The 22121-nt window shown below is 40.7% G+C and overlaps 1 protein-coding gene across 2 annotated transcripts in view; it reads left to right on the top strand.

Moving 5' to 3' along the window:
• Nucleotides 1-22121, top strand: part of rcan3 (regulator of calcineurin 3) — a 61911-nt gene that overhangs the window by 13969 nt on the left and 25821 nt on the right. The window contains exon 1 of one of the 2 annotated variants that reach the window (XM_050062616.1): nt 14715-15024. The exons of the other annotated variant lie outside the window; for it this stretch is intronic. Coding sequence (XP_049918573.1) covers nt 14938-15024 — 87 coding nt within the window. The 5' untranslated portion in view covers nt 14715-14937. Of the gene's footprint in view, nt 1-14714; nt 15025-22121 lie in introns of those variants that run through there. 2 annotated transcript variants of the gene reach the window in all.

Below are 22121 nucleotides of genomic sequence, written 5' to 3'. Positions count from 1 at the left end.
ACACTTGTGTTGTACATCTAAAACTTGTGAATAGAGAAGTTGTACTTCACTCTGCTGTGGCTCACATCCTGCCCTTATTTCTTTTCTATTACCTTTCTGTTTACTTACAGAATTTTGTTGACATTTTAATGTTGTCCCAAGCTCTCCTGTGAGGCTGCTTCTTGGAGTTATTTATGAGCAGGGAGAGAGGTAGGGAGACCGGCATCCAAATCAATTTCTGCCGGTTGTCATTTACAGAAAAGGACTATTGACAGCCTGTTGTTGTTGATTTCTTTTTTTCTCTGCACTTGTTTTTCACTGTTGCTATTTTCCTGGAAAAAGGAAAATACAATCATGTTATGTGACTCTCCCCCCCCCCCCGATTCAATTTGGTTTCCTTTGGTTCTTGTTTGTTGCTGTTTTTCTTTAGATCTTTTATTTGTTCATTTCTCCCATGAGTGCTTTTCTTTTCTGTCGTTTAAGTTTGTCTCCGTGTACATCTCACTTTCACCGCCTATCACTGTCTCCATCATGTTGCTTATTGACGGTCGATACCCAAGTTAATGGCGTGTGGGGGCCTGTGTGGCAGCATGTCTGTGATTTGTACAGTGTGAGTGTGTATTGCTCAGGCAGCAGGTGGTTGTCTGAAACAGATATGGAAGCTATAGCATAACTCTCTTTTCATCCATCCTTTAAAGGGACAGTTCACCCTAAAATTAAAAATACATATTCCTCCTCTTACCTGTAGTGCTGTTTATCAGTCTAGTTTGTTTTGGTATGAGTTGCTGAGCGTTGGAGATATCAGCCGTAGAGATGTCTGCCTTCTCTTGAATATAATGGAACTAGATGGCACTTGGCTTGTGGTGCTCAAAGCGCCAAAAATATACATTTGACAAACTCCACAGCAATGTCTCTTTCCAGAAATCATGACGAGGTTACTCAAGATAATCCACAGACCTTGTTGTGAGCAGTTTCATGTAGGAACTATTTTCTGTCGACCAAACTACATCTGTATCACCCTGCAGAAGGAGACGTGCGTCTACTGCTGCTTCACCTAGCACAACTTTAACCCTTTTCCACCGAGCAGTACGGTTCGGTACGCATTTTTTTCCGTTTCCACTGTGAAAAGTTGTGGATGGTCCCCCCTCTGTCGGGGTACCTAGCACACAGATCTGGTACTAAAAGGTGGAGCTGTGAACACTGCAGTCTGTTGAATGGTCAGCAGTGGACGGTCACTCTGCTAAGGGCTGAGCTGTGGCTGGTTTTGTGACCACTGTTCATACCCTGGCAAGTTTTACATACATTAGTAAACTATAACTATCAAATGAAAGTATGTGTTGCTGCCTCTCGCAGCAGCTGTAGCCGACAGCTGGCGACTTTTAAGGTGAAACGTTTACTTGTAATATTACCCAATGCATGAATCTATCAACACACCTTGAATTTCAATATGACAACTTGTTTTTTATTGTCTCTCTTAGATGACACAGACTTAAAGTAATGAGTGGATCTTCAAACATTTAAAAATATATATATTAATTTGGACGGGATTATGCGAACTGCATATAATCTAATCCTTACTTGGAGAAAAAAATAGCATCACGGCGTGTTGTTCCTGTGGGCTACAGCCGACTGAGCTTGCCTTAGAAGGACTAAATGCACAAACCCACTACTTTTAAATATCCCATGGAGAGAGACTCTCACTGCAGCCTGGTCTGTTTGTTCTGAAAATGTTGGCGTGTCGTTCTGCGGACAGTAAACAAGGTGCAGACTGAGGAGGAAACACAGTGAGTGCTGGACGGAGCAGTGAGTGACAACAACCCTACCCACATTTAAGTGTACTGTTTGCAGTGGAAACGCTAGGGCCTAGGTACCATGTCTGAAGGGTTACTTTTGGTTCCAAAGGTACCATACCGAAAGTGTTTGGTGGAAACAGTGCTTTAGCTAGCTAACGTTACAGCTCAGCCGAAGAAGACGCCATTAATGTTTACGTCTTGTGTTGTCATGAGCATGAGCCTCTCATCCATGAGTAGATGCACGCTTCCTTCTCTGTGGTGATACTGTACACCAAAACAATCTGCATTGATAAACAGCACTACATGTAAGAGGAAAAAAATCTATATGTAGGATCTTGGGATGGACTGTCCCTTTAAAAGTTGCACCCTTCCACCACTTGTTCTCATCAGAGTAGCCGTGAGGATCTTATGGCTTTATATTAATGAAATAACAGAGAGCTCTTCCTGTCCTCTGGTGAAGAGAGATCATTTCCTTCTCCCTCTTTGTTTGCCTCAGAAAATGGCACCCACATCTCACAGCACTGTGTCTCTGAGACCACCTCAGGTCCTTCCCCGCTTGTTTTTTCCCCCCTCCTCCTTGTTGTGTCTGGTGTTCCAGCAGCGGCGATGCCAGCACGCGGGTCGGAGAGTCCGCCTAACCAATCCAAAGATTTGACCTGATTTCACAGCAAAGCAATCAGTGGAACCATCGGCACGTGTCGCTCTGTGCATCCTCGTCCATCCCCCTCCTCTCCCTCTGTCTCTGTCCCGCTCACACACAGCTATACGGCAGCTCATCTCTCCTGCTCCTAAGCTGCTGGACTGGGTTAAAACATTGAACAGCTGCTGGTGGCCCACCAGATGTGGGCTGTGAACCAGAAACACACTATGCTGTCAGTTCCCATGTTTGGACAGTGTTTGTGATGCTGTTTGTAAAAGCACATAGAGTACATAAAGCCAGCTTCTGTTAGTTTATTTATTAACTCATTTACATATTGATGTTGTTTACATATTGAAAGGTGTTCTCACAGCAGGTTTTATATCCTACGTACAGCAAATTTCCCCACTGTACCCTACAGAACATTATATTCAACAACTACTCAACAAGTAACTATGAATGACCATCATACCTCACTATATTGTTTGGCAATAACTCCAGGTTTAATTAAGTTAAATGTTTGGGCTCCACGTGAGGTCCAAACTTAGTGTGACAAAATACATTTGGATAGGACTGCAGCTTTTTTCTTTTTCTTTCCCTTTTTTTCATTATTGACTAAACTGTCAAATAGTTTTTTATGGTTAATCAAATATTGATTTAGTCCATAAATGCCAGAAAATAGTAAAAGAGGCCCATCTGTATTTTTTAGGAGATGAGTTGTCTTTTTCAAACAGCTTGTTTTGCCCAGCCAACAGATATTTAATTTATAATGGCATGAAAACAGAAAAAAATGCAACAAATAATCACTTTTAAGCAAAACATTGACTTCATATTTATTCGATTATAAAAACTGTTAATAATTATATTTCTGTTGATCAACTAAGTGATTATTGAGTAGTTGTCTTAGCCCTCACAGTGGATCAGTATTTAGTATCAGTTTCTAACTGGCCATCAACAACAAACTTATAATAAACTTAATAGAATAATATATTTAGTATAAACATCTGCATAAACAGAACATTTGTGTGTAAACAACTCTACTGTGGTGCATTACAAGGGGTGGGAATCACCAGAGGCTCCACGATACGATATTATCAGGATACATAAGTCACAATACAATATTACTGCAATTTTAAACCTGTTGCAATATGCTGAGTATTGTGATAAAATATATTGCAACCTATTACCTTTTTTTCAACTGCAAATTATGTCCCCAAAGGCAAACTTCGTCAGTATCAAGAGTTTTATCAAATTAAATAAAGTAATTTGTCTGTTCATCTCACTTCAGTCATTTTTATTGCAGAAAAATGTATCTAGTCAACTGAAAAAGCAACTGATTATATTATTCTAGTAAGCTACCAAAACTTTATTTTGTCGATACTTTGTGTCCGTGTAATGATACGATATTGCCACACAAAAATTTCAAGATACTATGCTGTATCGATTTTTCCCCCACCCCAATGCATTATCTCCCTTATATTCGCCAGTACATTGAGTTTTGTTATTGTTCAGTGCTTTCCTCCTCCAAAATGAATACATTTAAAGTTGCATGAGATTATTTTCATTAAAAACAATTGAAACAACTTTAAATACTTATATAACAGTTTCTATGAAACCCATATGGAGCATCACCATGTTCCTGATAGAGAAGGAAAGTTCACCATGCTTTAATTCCCACGGCAACTTGACAGCTAATTACCAGAGTTGTCTGAATATGAAAACTTGAGTATTTCTCTGTAACTATAAATATTTATTAATTCATATTCAAAGTTTGTAGGAAAACATTCAGGTATTATTTATTATGAGTTTAACACTCAGCTAATCTCCTTTATTAAATCTGTGAGGGATAGTTTGTTCAGATTTGACAGGCAACTAGGAATGCACTGATATGTCGGCTGAACATCAGTATCAGTCGATACTGGCCTTGTTGCCTGCTATCAGCCTATTGTCAAATAAGATGAGACTCACCAGTGGCAGTGCCCGACGTAAAAAAAACAGGATGCATTTGCTACTAAATCCTGATTGGTGCTCCGAAGTACATGACATCACTTTTTCCACCTGAGCCAAACCCCTCTCTACTCTTTAAACCAGTGAAAACAACTCAACCAACTCACAGAATTTCTCAGCTGAAATAACTTAAACTGTTATAATTTCAGCAAAACCTTTGTGATTATATACAACCCTGATGTGATATACAGAAACATTGAAGTTTTGCCACATGTATCGGAATTTAGTATGTCCTACTTGTACAGGTTATTGCTTCTAAGTAGCCTCGGTGTACCTGGGTCAAACACTGAATGAAATGATTAATTTGATGCATCACATCCACTTTTCGTTATGTTTGATGTGATGTGAAGCATTTGTTGATGGTTTTGTTGTTTAGTTGAATGTTGTTTTGTATTTTTATGCCTCTGGGCCAGTGCAAGCCATAGCTGGAGGCATTATGTTTTCGGGTTGTCCGTCCATCCCATTCTTGTGAATGCGATATCTCAAGAAGGCCTTGAGGGAATGTCTTTAGTTTGGCACAAACGTTCACTTGGACTCAACGATGAACTGATTAGAGTTGTTGTGGTCAGCGGTCAAGGTCAGTGTGACCTGGTATCTGTCTCATTCTTATGATTGCAAAACTTTCCAAACACCCCGAAGGAATTTCTTCAGATTTGGCACATACGTCCCCTTGGATTCAGTGATGAACTGATCGGATTCTGGTGGTCAAAGGTCAAGGTCAGTGTGACTTCACAAACTACGTTTTTGGCCATAACTCAGGAATTTTTTTGGTAATTATGACAAAACTTCACACAAATGTCTAATAGGTTATAATAGGCATTTTATATCCAAGAGGTCAAAGGTCAACTTCACTGTGACATAATGTTCTGCATAAACATTTTTCTGACCATTACATAACGTCTTATCTCAGGAACAGAAGGAGAGACATTTGTTCAGATACTGAATTGGTGACTAATCTTGGGTGCCCAGCTTGAAACTGTGCTGATTGTATGTTTCTGGCTTGAAGATGAGTGCGAAGCATCCATGTTTATACAGACATGGATGTAAACTGTGAGTGCAACTTGACTAATTCTAGTCTAGTGTTTATGTGAAACAGTAGACGTCCTGGGATGCAAGACAACTTTCAGATTCTTTGCTGATAACAAAGTGAAATCAAATGAAATCAAATCAATTGCATATGCACATTTCCCATGACAACAGGCTCATTTTTGTTAATAAGGAGAAAAGAGTTAGACTGCGAATCGGCCTCTGGGAGTTGTCTATCACTGTTAATCAAAGCCTGATTGCCAGAAGTCGTGTAAAACTTATCTGTCAACATTTCTCTCATCCAATTCACTAAATGCTGCAGCAGCCACATTCCCTCCCTCACATTTCATCCCGTCAGCTCGTCTGTGGAATTCAAACCACCAGATAAAACAAACGCCAGGCTTTGAAGGAGCGTTGATCGAGGCTAATTGTGCTCGTCATTTACATTTGATGGCTGGTGTCTGCTCCTCAGGAATTCATGCTGTCCTTTGCACTTGACAGAACCTCCCTCTCTTTCTTTCTCTCTTTCCATTTTCACACACCCTCTCACCACTTATATTCCCTCTACGCCATGCTGCCTCCCCGCACCTCTCTGTTCTCCCCCGCTCTTTCTCACCTACACTCTGTAGATCTGTCTCTCTGCCCTGTAGACACTCTTTTATCCTCCCATCCCTCTGTCTCCCCCTGGCTCCCTGCGCCTGTACTTGGCTGCTTGCTTTATAAATAGCTTGGCCTAGATTACAGCAGCTGCATTGGCGCTGGCACCAGGGGTTGGTTTGGCTGGGCCAGGAGAGGTAGCCTGGTGAAACAAGAGGTTGGCAGTGAAGGGATGGAGTGTATGTGTGTGTGTGTGTGTGTGTGTGGGTATCTGTGTGAAGATCATGAGGATAGTGCACCGCAACCGATCTGCATGCCTGCAGTGGCCAAGCTCCAAAGTTTGTTTTTTACACTGTCATTCCTCCCATTCTTCTGCTGTCTCTCACACACACACACACACAAACATAAAGCTCTTATCTCTTGTGTGTCTGTGAGAGCTGTTATCACATTTTTCTGCATTTCTATTTTGGGTGAATTCTTGTAGTGAATAAATCTCTTCCAGTGAATGTGTGTGTGCGTGTGTTCAGCTTGAATGTGCACATGACATTGCACACACACAATACATATTTGCATACATTCCTTTATTTGTCCTCGTGTTAATGTGTTGCATTGTTTGATTCATGCATTAACATACGTGTGTGTGTGTGTGTGTTTGGAGCATGCGTACATCAGCCCACCGCGATGATCCACTGCCCTGATTTCCTCCCTCCTGCTCCTCTGCAGAGCGCCACTTCAGAATACAAATTCTGCTCGTCAGTGAGTCTGAGACACAGCGTCTCAGCCTTTGAGCATCGCTGCTGCCTCGCTGCCTCCTTCTCTTCTCATCTCTTATGAAGTGCATCATGCATGTTAGAGACTCTGCAATACCCAGATTTCGACTATTGTGCCTTATCTGTAAATTTATGCTGCATTTACATCACATTAGTTCATTGTTACATGCACATGAGGAAACAGAGGGTAAATGAAAAGGAAAATCAGAGCAAAGATTTCCATCTGCTTTGTATTTTTATCTGCATGATGCAACACACTCTAAAACCATAAGAATACGTAACTGTACTGTGGCTTTCACTGCATTACTACAAATTTAGCTACAGTGTATGTGGATTATCCTTTAAGGAATAGTTTGACATTTTTGGGAAATACTCTTATTCCTCTCTTTGCAAAGCCTTAGATAGAGATAGATGCTTGTTGCCTTTGAACAGCGAGCTCTTTCCCCGTTTTCAGTCTTTGCAAATCTAAACTAACCGACTGCTGGCCCAGATTTACAGAGGAGAGACTGGTATCAATCATCTCATCTAACTCTCAGCAAGAGCACAAATTCAGTGTTCTGCAGTACACATTGTAGGTGTGTGAATTTATTCCAGAAATGAAATATCAGCCATTAGAAAAAGTGACATCCTCCTATTTAAAATAATTGTTGGTATTAGAGTAAAACACCTACTGAGACTGTTATTAACACGTCTTACAAGGTGGCAGTATTTTGAAAGGTTATAATCATCTGCATTTTGTGAGAAATGAGCAGTTTCTGTTCTCAATTACGAATTCTTATTTGAAGTGGATGAGGAATGCGATGTATTTTCCGACATGAAGTCTGGTTCGGGGCGTGCTGACTGTGAGATCTAACAGAGGGAATTGTGAATGAGGAGAAGAGAATCGAGAATGAGGAGGAGGAGAGCCGCAGAATGAGGCCAGAGAGCAAGGAAAGTGCTTCATCATCCACAGCAAGCCATCCTGCTTATCAGCTGTGACAAAAGGGATCAGAGTGCTTTGATAACCAAAACATTTATGTATACATCCGATGCACTGTGCTGTATATCAGTGGCAAATAGTATAGAGCTCTATTAGATGAACTCAATGATCCCTTCATGGACACCATACGTCATGTGGATGCAATTTAACGCTATCACTTATATAAAAGTGGATAATGCAACTTAATTTTTTCATACAGTTGAATCGTAAATGTTGAGGTCACTTTGTTCAAGTTTGCATTTGTACCACAAGCACTTGAAGTGGCAGGAGTTGGATGTTTTCATCACTTATCCATTAGATTTAGGGAACTGTCTCAACAATTTATCCATAGGTTGTAGCTACTATTACTATTGCTACCATTTATGCATTATCTTTTGCTGTTTCAACCATTTATGCATGAGCGTAAGCTATTTCAACCATTTAGTATCTGTGTTTTACCCAACTATTTCAGCCATTCATTCATATCTTTAGCTATTTCAAGCATTCATCCATAATGTCAAGCACACTATTTCAACCATTTATTAAGTTTTAGGTAATGATTTCAACCATTTAATCATTATCTTAAGCTATTTCAACCATTTATCTATAATGTTTAGTACACTATTTCAACCATTTATCCATAAGTTTTAGCTAACCATTTCAACTATTTAATATTTATTACTATTTTTACTCTATTACTATTTTAAACATTTAATCTTTAGCTAACTATTTCACTGTTTATTCATAATCTGTAGCTATTTCAACCATTTATCTATAACATTTAACATTTCAACCATTTAACTGTGAGATTTAGCTAACTATTTCAACCATTTATTCATTATTTTTTAGCTGTTTCAACCATTTATCCATAATGTTTAACGATATCAACCTTTTATCTATAAATTCTAGCTAACTGTTTCAACCAATGTTATTCATTATCTTTAGCTATTCCAACAATTTGTCCATAACGTTTAACTATTTCAACCATTTATCCATAGGTTTTTGCTAACAATTTTAACCATGTAATCATTATCTTTAACTATTTCAACCATTTATCTATAATGTTTAACTATTTCAACCATTTATCCATAGGTTTTAGCAAACTATTTCAACCATTTAACCATGAGTTTTAGCTAACTGTTTGAACTTTTCATTCATTATCTTTAACTATTTCAACCATTTATCCATAATGTTTAACTATTTAAACCATTTAACCATGAGTTTTAGCTGTTTCAACCATTTATCTATAACATTTAACTATTTCAACATTAAACTGAGATTTAGCTAACTATTTCAACCATTTATTCATTATTTTTAGCTATTTCAACCATTTATCCATAATGTTTAACTATTCCAATCATTTATTCATCATTTTTATCAATTTCAACCATTTATCCGTAGCGTTTAACTATTTCAACAATTTGTCCATAACGTTGAATTATTTCAGCCATTTATTTGTAAGTTTTAGCGAACTATTTCAACCATGTAATCATTATCTTTAGCTATTTCAACCATTTAATCATTATCCGTAGTTATTTTAGCCATTTATCTACAGTATAATGTTTAACTATTTCAACATTTGACAATGAGTTTTAGCTAACTGTTTGAACCTTTCATTCATTATCTTTAGCTATTCCAACCATTTATCCATAATGTTTAACTATTTCAACAATTTAACAATGAGTTTTAGCTAACTGTTTGAACCTTTCGTTGATTATCTTTAGCTATTCCAACCATTTATCCATAATGTTTAACTATTTCAACAATTTGACAATGAGTTTTAGCTAACTGTTTCAGCCATTTATTCATCATTTTTTATCAATTTCAACCATTTACCCATAGCATTTAACTATTTCAACCATTTGTCCATAAGTTTTAGCTAACAGTTTCAACCATTTATTCATCATCTTAAGCTATCTCAACCATTTGTCCATAACGTTAAACTATTCTAACCACTTATCCATAAGCTTTAGCGAACTATTTCAACCATTTAGCAATACGTTTTTAATGTGACTGTTTCAGCCATTTGTTCATTATGTGTAGCTATTTCAACCATTTATCTTTTTTTATTATTTATTTTTGTTAATTCAGTCATCTAAAGCATATCTGTAAACATTACGCATTCATTTATCCATTATTTTTTGCCAAAACTTACAACTTCTCTGCTTGCTTGCTAAGTAGTTTTAGTGTTACAGATGACTCAGGCAGAAGTGTGAACTATGCAGGCAGCCTCTCGTAGCTAGCTTGTATAAAATACGTACATTTTTTGTTATTAAATCCTGTTTTTATTATAATTAGCTGAGCAACTCCACACACCTTCCACACGTCCCCTGACAACTACAGTCCTCCTGTTACAAATAGACCTACTCCTGGCTGGGAATCACTCCTTTAGAGCACAGCAGTAACACCTGAGTAGGTTAAAGTAGTCCAGACTAAATGGGAGGTTAAGTATAGACAGAATTTGAGTTAAGCACCTGCTCATCTGAAGTTTTCTTTCAGCAAGACAGTGAATCTCTACCATCTCTTGTTGACACGAAGCTTCGTAAATAGGGGCAGTGAAAAGAGAATTTTCCAACAAGCCATAAATAAATGATCACAGCGTTTGGCGAGCTAAGGCTACATTAGATTCCAGAGAACAGAGTAGATTTAAAAGAAAAGACGACACAGGCACACTGTTTTATTACTTCTGAGCTTGTGATTAATGAGCTGTGAGGGTGATTTTGAAATAAAATCTAAATCTGTCAAGTAACATCTTCTCTGCTGCTCTGCTTTAAAGAATAAAACAGATTCACTCCCAGCAGATGAAGCCGCTGATGGTACAGTTCAGACTGCGGCCAGCATGTTACAGTGTCTGAGATGTGGCGTTTTTGGCATTTCGGGGCGGATTGTTCCAGACTGGGTGACTGACTGATGCTGTCTGGTGGAGGAATGTCACAGTCATCCTCACATATCTCAGTCATGTTCTCCGTCTGCACAGCGTGGACAATGCCTGACACACACAGACATAAATAGCCCTCACTGCCTAGAGCCTTAATATTAATGGCTTATAGGGGACTTAGCTGTCTCTGCCGGCCGGGCAATTATTATTATGAAACGGAGGGAGGGAGAAAGATGGTCTGAGTGATGGAAAAAAAGACATGGTCTATTATGCAATGGCATAATGTCTGTGGGAATTTTTGGTCTTCAGCTGAAGTGGAAACTCGCACTGTATCATCATAATTAAGAGAAAAAGGAGCTGTGGCAGCAGTGGTTCAGTCGGCTTCATCAGCTGCTTTATTGTGAGTGATAAAGAGCCGCAGTACAGTTAATCTCCGATCAACAAGTCAGCACTAAAAGTACAGTAAAGCTCACTGAGAAGTTCTTTTAAAGTTTTCATATCGAAGTCTTTCCAGGATCTACAAGGCATCCGCACTGAAGACTCTAAGCCCTATATTAGATTGTCTATTAATTTTCAGCATGTACGGAGACAACAACGCTGGCAGCGAACACATCAGCGTGACCGTCTTATAACCATGTTGTTTGTCTGTTATTCTTAGACCCATGAAGCCACATAACATGTCAAGTGAAGGCAGCACTGATGCCAAAGCATGCAGCTGACAGGCATGGTTATGCAATCATGCCTTCATAGGAAAAAGAGTGCAGTGCTGATGCCTTCACTAGGCGTTGTGTTTTTGACGCATGCTGCTATGGATGTTTGTCAATGAGTATGTAATTCAAGCCTATACAGAAAGATATTTTATGGTATGTTATGCAGGCCCACAGGAAGTGTGCCGGGCTTTGAAGCCAATCGTCATAGTGGCTAAACAGTGGATTTACCGTTTCCGGGCCATCATGTGATGCCATTAAGCCCAAAAAGACTTTTTCCCATAGACTTTAATTGTGAAAAACATGTCTGTAAATCAATGGATACATTTTTTCTGAATGTCACAGCCTCCACAAAATGACCCATTTTACTATCAGAATTTGATCCATTCTGTACGATAACATTTGGAAAGTCTAGAGGAGCTTCACGATTCAATCATTTCACTCCCATTGAAGGTGGTAGAGCCCTGAAGCGGAAGGATCCAGCTTGGCTGGCGGAAGTCTAGTGCACTTGCTTTATTGGCCCAATGATGCAGAAGCAGCAGTGCCAGCCCTGGGCATAGTCAGTATAGGTGAATGCTAAGGGCGCCATCAAACATAGAGGGCGCCACAAATGGGGGAATAAAAAAAAAATCAAAATGTTTATCTTTTACTATTTTTTACTAATACTATTACTACTTTTATTTTTGAAATATTACATAAGGCCACAACAACATAACCATATAGCAAAGCCTACTAAATAATAGAGAGGCCTTTTTCCTGGGTTCCTGCCACCCCCTGGCCTCCGTCCCCAGCTTGTTAAACTTTACCTACTTTCTGGGGGAGATGCGGGAAATATGCAACGTCATGTGAACCCTGAAACACACTGTATCATTATCAAGTCAAAATGACAAAAGCTCTCAACTACGACTACACTACTGAGAGGAGTATACGTGCAGAGAAAGATCATGAAAAACCAACAAATCCGTGTTGAAATCGGCAGGAGAAGAGCTAGTTATCGTTTCTTCTAAGCAGTCGGTGGCCGCAACCAACAGCTCACGGATGTTTAATTTATATACATTGTGAAACGTTCAAGCGCCAGGGGGAGACTGGCCTAGGGCACCAAATGTGCTAGAGCCAGCACTGAGAAACACTGCTGATCACCAGGAATTTTTTATATGCGGCAATTGAGCATTTGTGGCATCATGTGGCACTGAGCAACTTCCATGGGAATAAACAGGGTCCAGCCTCCAACGCTATATCCAGTTCTCTTTATACATCCATGATATAATGTAGGAAACAGCTTTTCAAATATAGCTCTTGTATAATTTTTGATCACAACGATATTATCAGTAAACCAGAGCTGTTAATCTAGCGTGTTGCTTGTAATGTTGCTGTTGTTCCCAACATTTTTTTGTTTGTGACCCCTAATTCAAAGCAGTATCGACTTGCAATTCCCACCTTTACACGGCGCATGTCCTTAAGTTGTGAGAAGTAATTCATGGAGTGGATTTTGGAGGGTTTCATTTGATCACTCTTTTTGAGAATCAAAGAGATAATATATCAGTCTTTATCAACCAAAAAAAAAAGCAAAGACCAGAGAAAACACTTGAAAAGTAAACATAAATGATACAATTAGCCTTTCGACAGAATGGCCAACCACTTTGTTAATCAATTAATTGTTTAAGTTATTTATTAAGTATAAACAATGAACATTTATAGCTCATCAAACTTTCTTTCTCACCTTTATACCTTTGTGAACTATATAGCTTTGTTGATTTGGACTGTTATATAAAATGTACTCATGTCACATTGGACTGGTTTTTTTTACAGTCATAAAATATAATTGTTGTAATTGTTCTGGAACTTCAACGACTAATCAGTTAGTTGTCAACTATTAAATTAATCTCCAGCTGATTTTATTATCATTTTATCGGTATAATTACCTTGACAGTAAACTTAATATCTTTGTATTATGTGCCACACAAGACATTTAAGGACATCACCTCGAGCTACGGGAAACATAGATCAACATTTTTCACCATTTTCTGACATTTTATAGACCAAACAACTAAATGATTAATCGATATTGACAATAATTGTTAGTTGCAGCTTTAGATTGATTGATAATAGGAGAAGTCGTTATGTTAAGCCCTACAAGTATGACTGTGTAATGTTCATTTTTTGAGCCTGGTGTCCCCATTTCGGGCGAGGTGCTCAGAGTCCAGATATAGCATGTCATCAAGGTCTTCTTGAATCGCTCTTAGTCTGGCCCCTCCTCTGGGACCACTCTGCCTTGGGAGACCCTACCAGGGGCTATTAGCCCCAAACAACACAGCTCCCAGGTTCACAGGGATATGTAAACCCCTCCGCCACATTAAGGTGGTGATTCTCAGAGGGATTACATATCTCATCTGGCCTGGGAACGCCTTGGGATCTCCCAGGAGGAGCTGGAAAGCGTTGCTGGGGAGAGGGATTTCTGGGGTGCTTTGCTTGGCCTGCTGCCCCTGTGACCCTACCCCGGATGTATTATTATTCTTCAATATCACAATCACTTGTCAGTGTAGTGCAGTATTATTTTCTCAGTCATGTGCAATACTGCTTCTTAGTTCATTGTTAGTAACTCTTGTACTTGTATATTTTGCCAGATATTTAATACTCTATTGTTCTAAAACTGGGCCCAGTGAATGACCCTGACCCGGGGAACCCACATCGTTGAAACTGTGGTTACTATACTTAGTGTTCTGTAATTTGCAGCAGTCTCCGGCACAAGAATTTCCTTAGGGATAAGTAAAGTTCTATTGAATTGAATTGAATAAGTGGATGAAAATGGATGGATGGGTATCACCACAAACTATGACCTTAAAATTGCCTCCACATTTCTCAGATACAGCCTTAAAAACAGCAGCTATTGAAGGGCTTTTCGACTTGACTGTATATTACATAGATGCTCCTGGTGTTATGTCCATCCCCTGTGGAGATGTGCTTACTGTACTGTATGTTCTGTATATAGGAGCACCATTCAGAAGCATGAATGGTAGATCACAGGCTCTGTGTAGGAATGCAGAGACTTAGTCAGGGTGACACTGATGCTGAAATAGCTTGATGTACACTTTGGCTGATGAGCTGAATTTTTCCAAAACGGTTGTGACACATTTTTTTTTAATCTCCAGCAGCTCAGTGAACTTAAAAAAAACACACACACACTTAAAATACATGAAAAAGCGGAATAAACCGGACCGTGAATTCTGCAGTGCCCCGTGCACGGTTCGTCAAGCGCTGTAGTGGCGTAAAACACGACGAACGTGAGGAAGGTGATGACGTCAATGTGGAGCCAGAGGGGAGGGCAGGAGGGGGGAGAGAGGGAGAGACAGAGAGACAGAGAGGGAGAGAGTTTGTGCGGTTGCTGCAGCATCACTCTCAGCAGCGCGTCAGTGCAGTCAAGAGTCCAGCAGCAACTCTCTCAGCTGATCCAAGCCAACACACCAGTCAGCTGGACTTAACCTCAAGTTTGTGGAGGAAGAGCCCGACACACTCTTTACCTGCTGCTTGAGAGGAGGAGGAAGACTTTTTACTCCGTTTTTTTTAACCTCCCAACCACGAAAGGGAATGCCATCGATAAATATGAAACTGGAGATGGTGACCATCATCGCCTGCGAAGTAGACATCGAGGTGTTTACATCAGACAAAATGCAGGTACGGTTTTCACCACCCAAAAAAAAATAAAAAAAATACGCACGCTGCAACTGATCATTACGGTGTGCCCTTGTGCAGCAGTTTGCTTTGGACCCGACTGCATGCTTCCCTATAGACGTGCATGCATGTGGTGACGTTGAATGCAGCCCTGTCTCTCAGACGAGGATTTTTATCAATGGGAGCCGCAGCTCCCCAGCACACACGTCCCGCGACGCGTCGCGCGCACGGCACAGTTGATTGACGCTTGATGAATTGCAGAAATGGGGGAGAAGACATAGCAAGAATGAGACACACACACAAAAAAATCCTTAATGCACCAATTGTATGGTTGTGTGAGTTGATGCGCAGGATGAATGGGAGGGTGTGATGGAGAGAATTGTCCATGCAAGGCACATGCAGGGGGAAAGAAGTGAGGCAGTTTTAGACGCAGTGGCGGACAGAGCCTTTTCTCTTTATCTCTGCTCGCTCCTCATCCCAGCAGCATTGCAGGTGCACTAGGGATACCGAAAAAGAGCCAATGAAAACATCATATTAATGCTAACATACTGTTCAATAATACAAGCATCATACTCTGAATGGCTGGGGTTGGTGCCACAGGGGGTAAATATGCACTGTAGGTAATGTGAGCGTTTCTGTTCTGTGCTATTGAATAAAAACTGACCTAACTTGCACATTTAGCTCGATATAAACTCAGCATTGACTAACCCTAAACACTCCCTACAGTCATATTTTATTGACTTGTCCTGAGGGCAGGTACAGGTATTTGATATGCCGCCTGTCAGTCACAGAGCAGAAGAGCAGTTGCACTTCAGCGTGTTCAGAGTGAGCCCGGGGCTCACCTTTGGCACCGCAACGTACCAGTTTTGGGGCTTAAAAGGCCACACAGATGGTCCGCCAAAGCTTGGCTCACCCACTAAACCCTTTGGAAATTCCATGTCAGAATATATTCCCTCACCTGCTCGTCTGCTTGTCTGATTTGACTCATCACCAAAGAGACGCAGGAAGGGGGGAGAAAGAACAAAAGCTGAGCTACAGTGCAGCTCGGTGTGTGTGTGTGTGTGTGTGTGTGTGTGTGTGTGCGCTCGGAGAGACACACATAGTTCGCCACAGGCAGCCAAGTGTGTAGGTGCTCCTCAGTGCTGATGTGAAGGCTGAATTCAGCTATTTTTTGCATCCAAAAGCAGCAGTTGCAGGTTTTAAGAACCCAGTGACCCCACCCTCATCCCCACAGCACCTTGGTCAGCCATATTTCATCACTTTTATGCAACTCCATGTGCACTGCTAACCTCACACAAGCTGCCCAGGGGGATATGTGTGCATATATGAAATGCTGTACAGATTGTGTATGTTGTGACATGAATTGCACGTAAGAACAGCATGCAATTGTAGTTGGATGTCACTGAAAAATATCCTTGCATATATGAGGGTAACAAACAATGCATTTCAGTCCCTGACCCGCCCCCCTGTGGTCTGCGTTCCCTCAGCAAGGCCGAGCAGCTGCTGCGTGTGCTCCCAACTCTCATTACACTTTCTAACCACTGCAGAACAGCCAAGGTGAAAGACGCTGGTGTGTCACCCTGCAGTTGTCCTGTAATTATAGGATTACAGTCATAATCTTTAAAATTTCCCAGGGGCTGTGGGTGAAAGAAAAACAGCCGCCTGTGAAACCTCAGAGGTGTTGATCATGCAGGTTTCTGACCATGACATATTGTGAACGTCTTTTTGTTTGCAACACAGGGCTTGTGTCATTGTGTTGCAGTGACTCGGGACACACATGCCATTTATTTCTTTGTGATTCTCTTCTGTTAATTCGCCGCTCTCAGATCAGCCATCCTCCCCAGACAGCCTTGACACAGCCACAGGCAGGACAGTCTGATCAGAGCGCAGTCTTCTCTAAAGCTTCCTGTCAAGCAGCCCTTATCAGCCCACCTCTCCGAGACTCACCCAAAGAATAGGGGGTCCGTGCACAATTAAAAGAGCAGACAGAGGGCTGACTTTAGAATGGCACAAAGAACACCGCTAATCCCAGTTTCTGGCACACAGGGAGTGATGGAGAGCATCGGGGGAGAGGGCAGATTAAAGCAGGGCACGTGGGGAGCGGCCTCTGATTGAGCTCACCTCCCCGTCAGCCTGCTCTTGTGTTTTTTTATTATCATTCAACAAGATCTGAGCCTGTCTGAGGCCCCTGTTTTTATTAATATCTCCAAATCTGAAGATGAGAAACCGTAATCTCAAGGCTCCTGTTTTATTTCGAATCACACGAGGTGAACTAATATGTGGATTGCTGCTATTTATAGGCACTTCACGGAACGATTAGGCAACAGCAGCGGCGCTTGAATGGGGCGACATGAAGAAAATAAGTGAATGGTGGGGTTTTTTAATTAGAGGAGATGCTGTGCGACTGGCTGTGGTGTTTCGGAGCCATTGTTTTGACACGGCTGAAATGGCCCTGTCTTGGCTCCATCCCAGCTGGTTACATCATTAATGAGCCAAACACAGAGGCTGTGGACAGAGCAGGTTGTTGTTGCAATAATGGCAGAGCTGGTGGTACTGTAGGCTTTCATACCAAAGTGCTTTGTGTCCATTTTGGACTAAACAAAGGGGCTATTGTTGCTGCGAGGCCAGGGCTGTGGGCAGACGCGGTAGTGTGTGTACAGTCGTCACAACACTATCATTACCTGGAAAATGTAGCAGCATCAGCAGATGATAGCACAGGACACATGGTGAAGGTCATAGCACGTCAGCAGGCAGTGAGTGTATTACAGAGTGTGACGCAAGCCTTTACAGTTACCTCGCATGCTTGATTTGACGCTGGCGTTTACATCTAATTTATTTATTTATTCACCCACCCGTTTGATAGTTGCCCATTTATTTCCTCTTTTATGCACGTATGAATAATTAATCAGCCTGTCAACCTGCTCTTTCTCTGGATAAGTGCTTCTCTGGCTGCAGTCTGTCACCGAATTAAACATGTTTTAATTAGGAGCCATGGGGAGAAAACAGGATTTTGACATTATGACCCATTCATACGCCGTTATGGAGGAACATGTTATAAAACACCACAGGGACTGAGCCGCAAAGGACAGCTGTTTTCAACTTAAGCCTGCTCTCCCACACACAGATGACTGTAGTAACACTGACACAGTCACACACTCGACAGTCACACACACACACACACACACACACAGTCACAACCACAACAGTGAGTCAGCGGACTCACAGACCTACAGATAAACACCTCTGTCAGCAAACACACACGACTCACAGCCGAGGACGCCTGGAGAAGTTTCCGTCCACCTGGGTCACTTTCCATTTGTCCTCCTATCTCTCTTGTCTGTTTTATCTGTCCCTGCGTGTCATGTGTCCGTTCTCAGGCAGAAGTTATCCTTGTTATGAGGAAGGAGGAGAGATTTGGTGACTAATCTGCTATTTGTAGTTGTAGTGATTTTGCTGACGTCTGTGATGTTTTCATTCTTTCCCACTGTCTTTTTTTTTTTTTTTGATACACGCCCTTACATAACATGTTGTCACTCCTTTTATTTTGTGATGGCTATTTTGAGCTTCTAAAGCCTCTTTCCTACTGCACAAAAAAACCCACTAACACCCACTTACATCTGGCTTTTGTATGTAATGGGAAAGGTAACAATTGGTGTTCACACCAGGGTCAAATGACTCTGCAGTAGTCACAAGCATTTATCAGCTCCGGCTCTGATCGGCGCTGATGGAAATACAACACCCAGTTGAACACGCTAATTTTAGCACCTTTACTGGTAAGATGCAATGACACACCACTACAAAATACTGTCAGTCTCCGCCCAAGTGTCACTTAGACATCGTTCCAAAATTAGTCTGCACTTAGACTGAAAGAGAGACTGAATAAGTAAAAGATATATATATAAAAAGAAGTAACCACTGTAATATTTCTACTGACCTCCATGCTACTTTCTACAGTTTACTAACCTGTTTTTCGCCATATCCGTTTCGTTGAACGTGACACACCAGTAAAAAAAAACAAAAAAAAAAAAACAGAAAGGTATGCTCGTCTGCCGCAGAGCAGCATACAGACCTGTAGTCTACCAGAATTGGGAAAGCCTTTTCTTAGCAGGCTTTCTCGTGTTTAAAAAACCTGTGTACGTGCAATAATTTGGGTGGAAAGGGGGTATAAGCAACAAAGAAAGGTGCAAAACAGTCATTGTGTCAATTTCAGCCCAGTCGCCAGAAGAAAATATTGGCATTCTGCATTTTTGCAAATAACATATACATAACATTTGCAAGTTTCATACTTTTCATATTAAGTTTTATAAAGTGACACTATACGAGCTGACTTTGGGGGGTAGGATGGCTTGTCACCTAGGCAAGAAGTAACCACTGGCCTCCATGCTGCTTTCTACTGTTCATTAACTTGTTTTCAGGCCGGTCCGTTATGTCAAACATGACACACCATCAAAAAAGAAATGGAAAGGTATTCTCGTCTGCTGCAGAGCAGTGTACAAAGGGAAAGCCTATTTTTAGCAGGTTTTCTCATTTTCAAAAAACCCCTGTATGCTAATTTGGGTAGAAAAGGGGTATAAGCAACAAACATTAGATTAGCAAGTTTCATACTTAAATTTTGACTTTGTCATTGGAGGTTTGTGTGTGGGGAGGGGTGTTGGATGGCCTGTCACCTAGGCAAGACCTGCCAAACTGCACTGTTCAAGATTCTGTCTGTTCCCATCAACTTTTTAGGCTCCGGTAGTGGGTGTTTTTAAGCGACCCTTTGGCGGGGATAGTCACGAAAACCAGTTGTTATTTTACCAAGACATCACTGGTTTTCTTGCTGGGATAGTGCCCCCGTAATCAGGTATTTCAGTCCAAAACATGATCTTTTCCTAACCATAACCAAGTGGTTGTTGTGCCTAAATGTAACTGTACATTTTTTTCTGGTGATTGGGTAAGTCATCCTATGTGATTTGTTATAACTTACTGAATGTGAAAAATTGACACTATTTTTGAGTTTACTGAATTAATGGCTATGTAGATGTCAAAGTTTAGATGAATAGATTTTTTTTATTCATCTGCAGACAATTATGCTCATGTTGACCTCTTCAAATTGCTTTTTTTTTTGTCCGACCAGCAATCTAAAACCAAAAGATATTCACTTTATTCTCATGTAAGACAAAGAAAATGAGAAAATCTTTACCATTAAGAGGATGAAAACAGGTTGCATTTGGCATTTTTGCTTGAAAAGTGACTTTAAGATGAATCAGTTGAGAAAATATTTGCTGATTTATTTTCTCTATATAGACTTATCTGTTAACTAATTGTTTCAGCTCTAGGGCAAATTGGCTCATGTTTTCTATATTAGAATCAAGTTTTAAGCATCATCCTAAGGCAAGTCCTTGGTACATTTTTTACTTTTCTCAATTGACTGACATGATCTGTTTTTATCAGTTGTTGGCCTTTTATATAGTAACCCATTTTCTCTGCAGTGTTTTATTATTTAGAGAAAGGACACGGGCAGACCGCTCAGTCCTTGCTCATCAAACATAAATCAGGTCTGAATTTTAATATGATCCGGGCCCAGCATTTCAAAACACTGTTGTGATGCACTCTGACCAGTTGTTGAGGTGAAGGCAAGAGGCAGAGGAGCAGAGGCAGGACAGACAGGATGGATGTAGACGCTGACAGTATCATGTTCTGAGCTGGTAGGAAACCAGATCTGCATCTTGGCAAGGCTGAGCGATCCCGGGCCAGAGCAGTGGGCTCAGGTGTGCCTGCTCCCCCCAGTCTGGGCACTAGGCAGGTAAAGACGGGCAGCTCACATTGGCCTGAAACCTTAGAGAAGTGCCGGGGCTCAGGTGTCAGCTAAAGGTTAGTGCTGCGTCCGTTAGGGTGACGTAGAACAAAGGACTGTCTCCTGGGTGGGGTGTCTGGTTACCATGTGTCCAAGACGACACGACTATGAAGCGATAAGATTAGAAGCAAAGAAAAAGGTCTTGCGATGGAATGTAGAGGCCCACAATTTAGTCGTCAAGGAAAAAAGATGCCGTCATACAATGATTGGCCTTTGTTATAGGAATAACTGGTCGAACATAATTTTCCTGTCAGAATTTCCAATACAATTTCCAGTCCAACACAAACAGCTCTGGAAAGATAAGGCGAGTTTAGTGCTTAAAATAGCAATGCCAGACCAATTGCTTCAAACGATTACAATAGGCTCTTCAGACCATTGTGTCTGCAGCATACAGCAGGCTGAAGGGGAACTTTATTACTGTTGTCTGTTTATATCTTTAAGAAGACGTAGGAGTACTGAAGTGATGAGTCAGTGAGTCAGTCCACAGAAAATTAATCAGCTGATGATTGATTGTTAATGTATTAAAGTCATTTATCAAGCATATTTAATGGGTTTAGCTTATAAAAACATGGTGATTTTAATATTCTCTTGTTCATATATACTTGTAAAATCAATATCATTAAGGTTTGGATTGTTGGTTAGATGAAACAGCAGTAATACAAACCCTTATGTTTCTTAAAAGTAATCAAATTGATATCTATGAAGTCTGTATTTCTCTCTACCTAGATTAAACCCATAGGCAGTGGTGGAAAAAGTACTCAGATCTTTTACACAGTAAAAGTAGCAATGCCACAGTGTACAAATACTATAGGTTGGAATCATTAGAGGCCCCACAATATTATCATGGTACTTAGGTCACAATGCAATATTATAGCTAACATATATTGTGATTTTCAACAGATTATGTCCCCAAAAGGAAAATTTAGGGTGCTTTCAGACCTAGAGTTCGCTTGCTTTGGTCTGAATCAGGGACTAATTTTGTCACAAAGTTGCATAATGGTTCATGTTCTCACAGCAGACCAGATCAGATGCCTTGCACGACAAAGCTGCTCTTGATTGGTCAGAATTTCCATGTGGGAGAAATCCAGGAAGTAAACAAAACGTTGAAGAAGAGTACACTTGCAAGATAAATGTGACACTTTCTAATGTCACAATGGAGGGACAACTACGCAGGTTGATTTTAGCGCTGCTCATCGTGGACTATATTGCTGTCATTGTTCATTTTAGTCAAACCATACAGTTTGAAAACGAGGCGCGGCTCCAA

The sequence above is a fragment of the Epinephelus moara genome, chromosome 14, assembly GCF_006386435.1.
Source record: "Epinephelus moara isolate mb chromosome 14, YSFRI_EMoa_1.0, whole genome shotgun sequence".
Taxonomy (NCBI): domain Eukaryota; kingdom Metazoa; phylum Chordata; class Actinopteri; order Perciformes; family Serranidae; genus Epinephelus; species Epinephelus moara.
The sequence above is the reverse complement of the archived record's forward strand: the minus strand, read 5'-3'. Positions and strand labels throughout refer to the sequence as shown.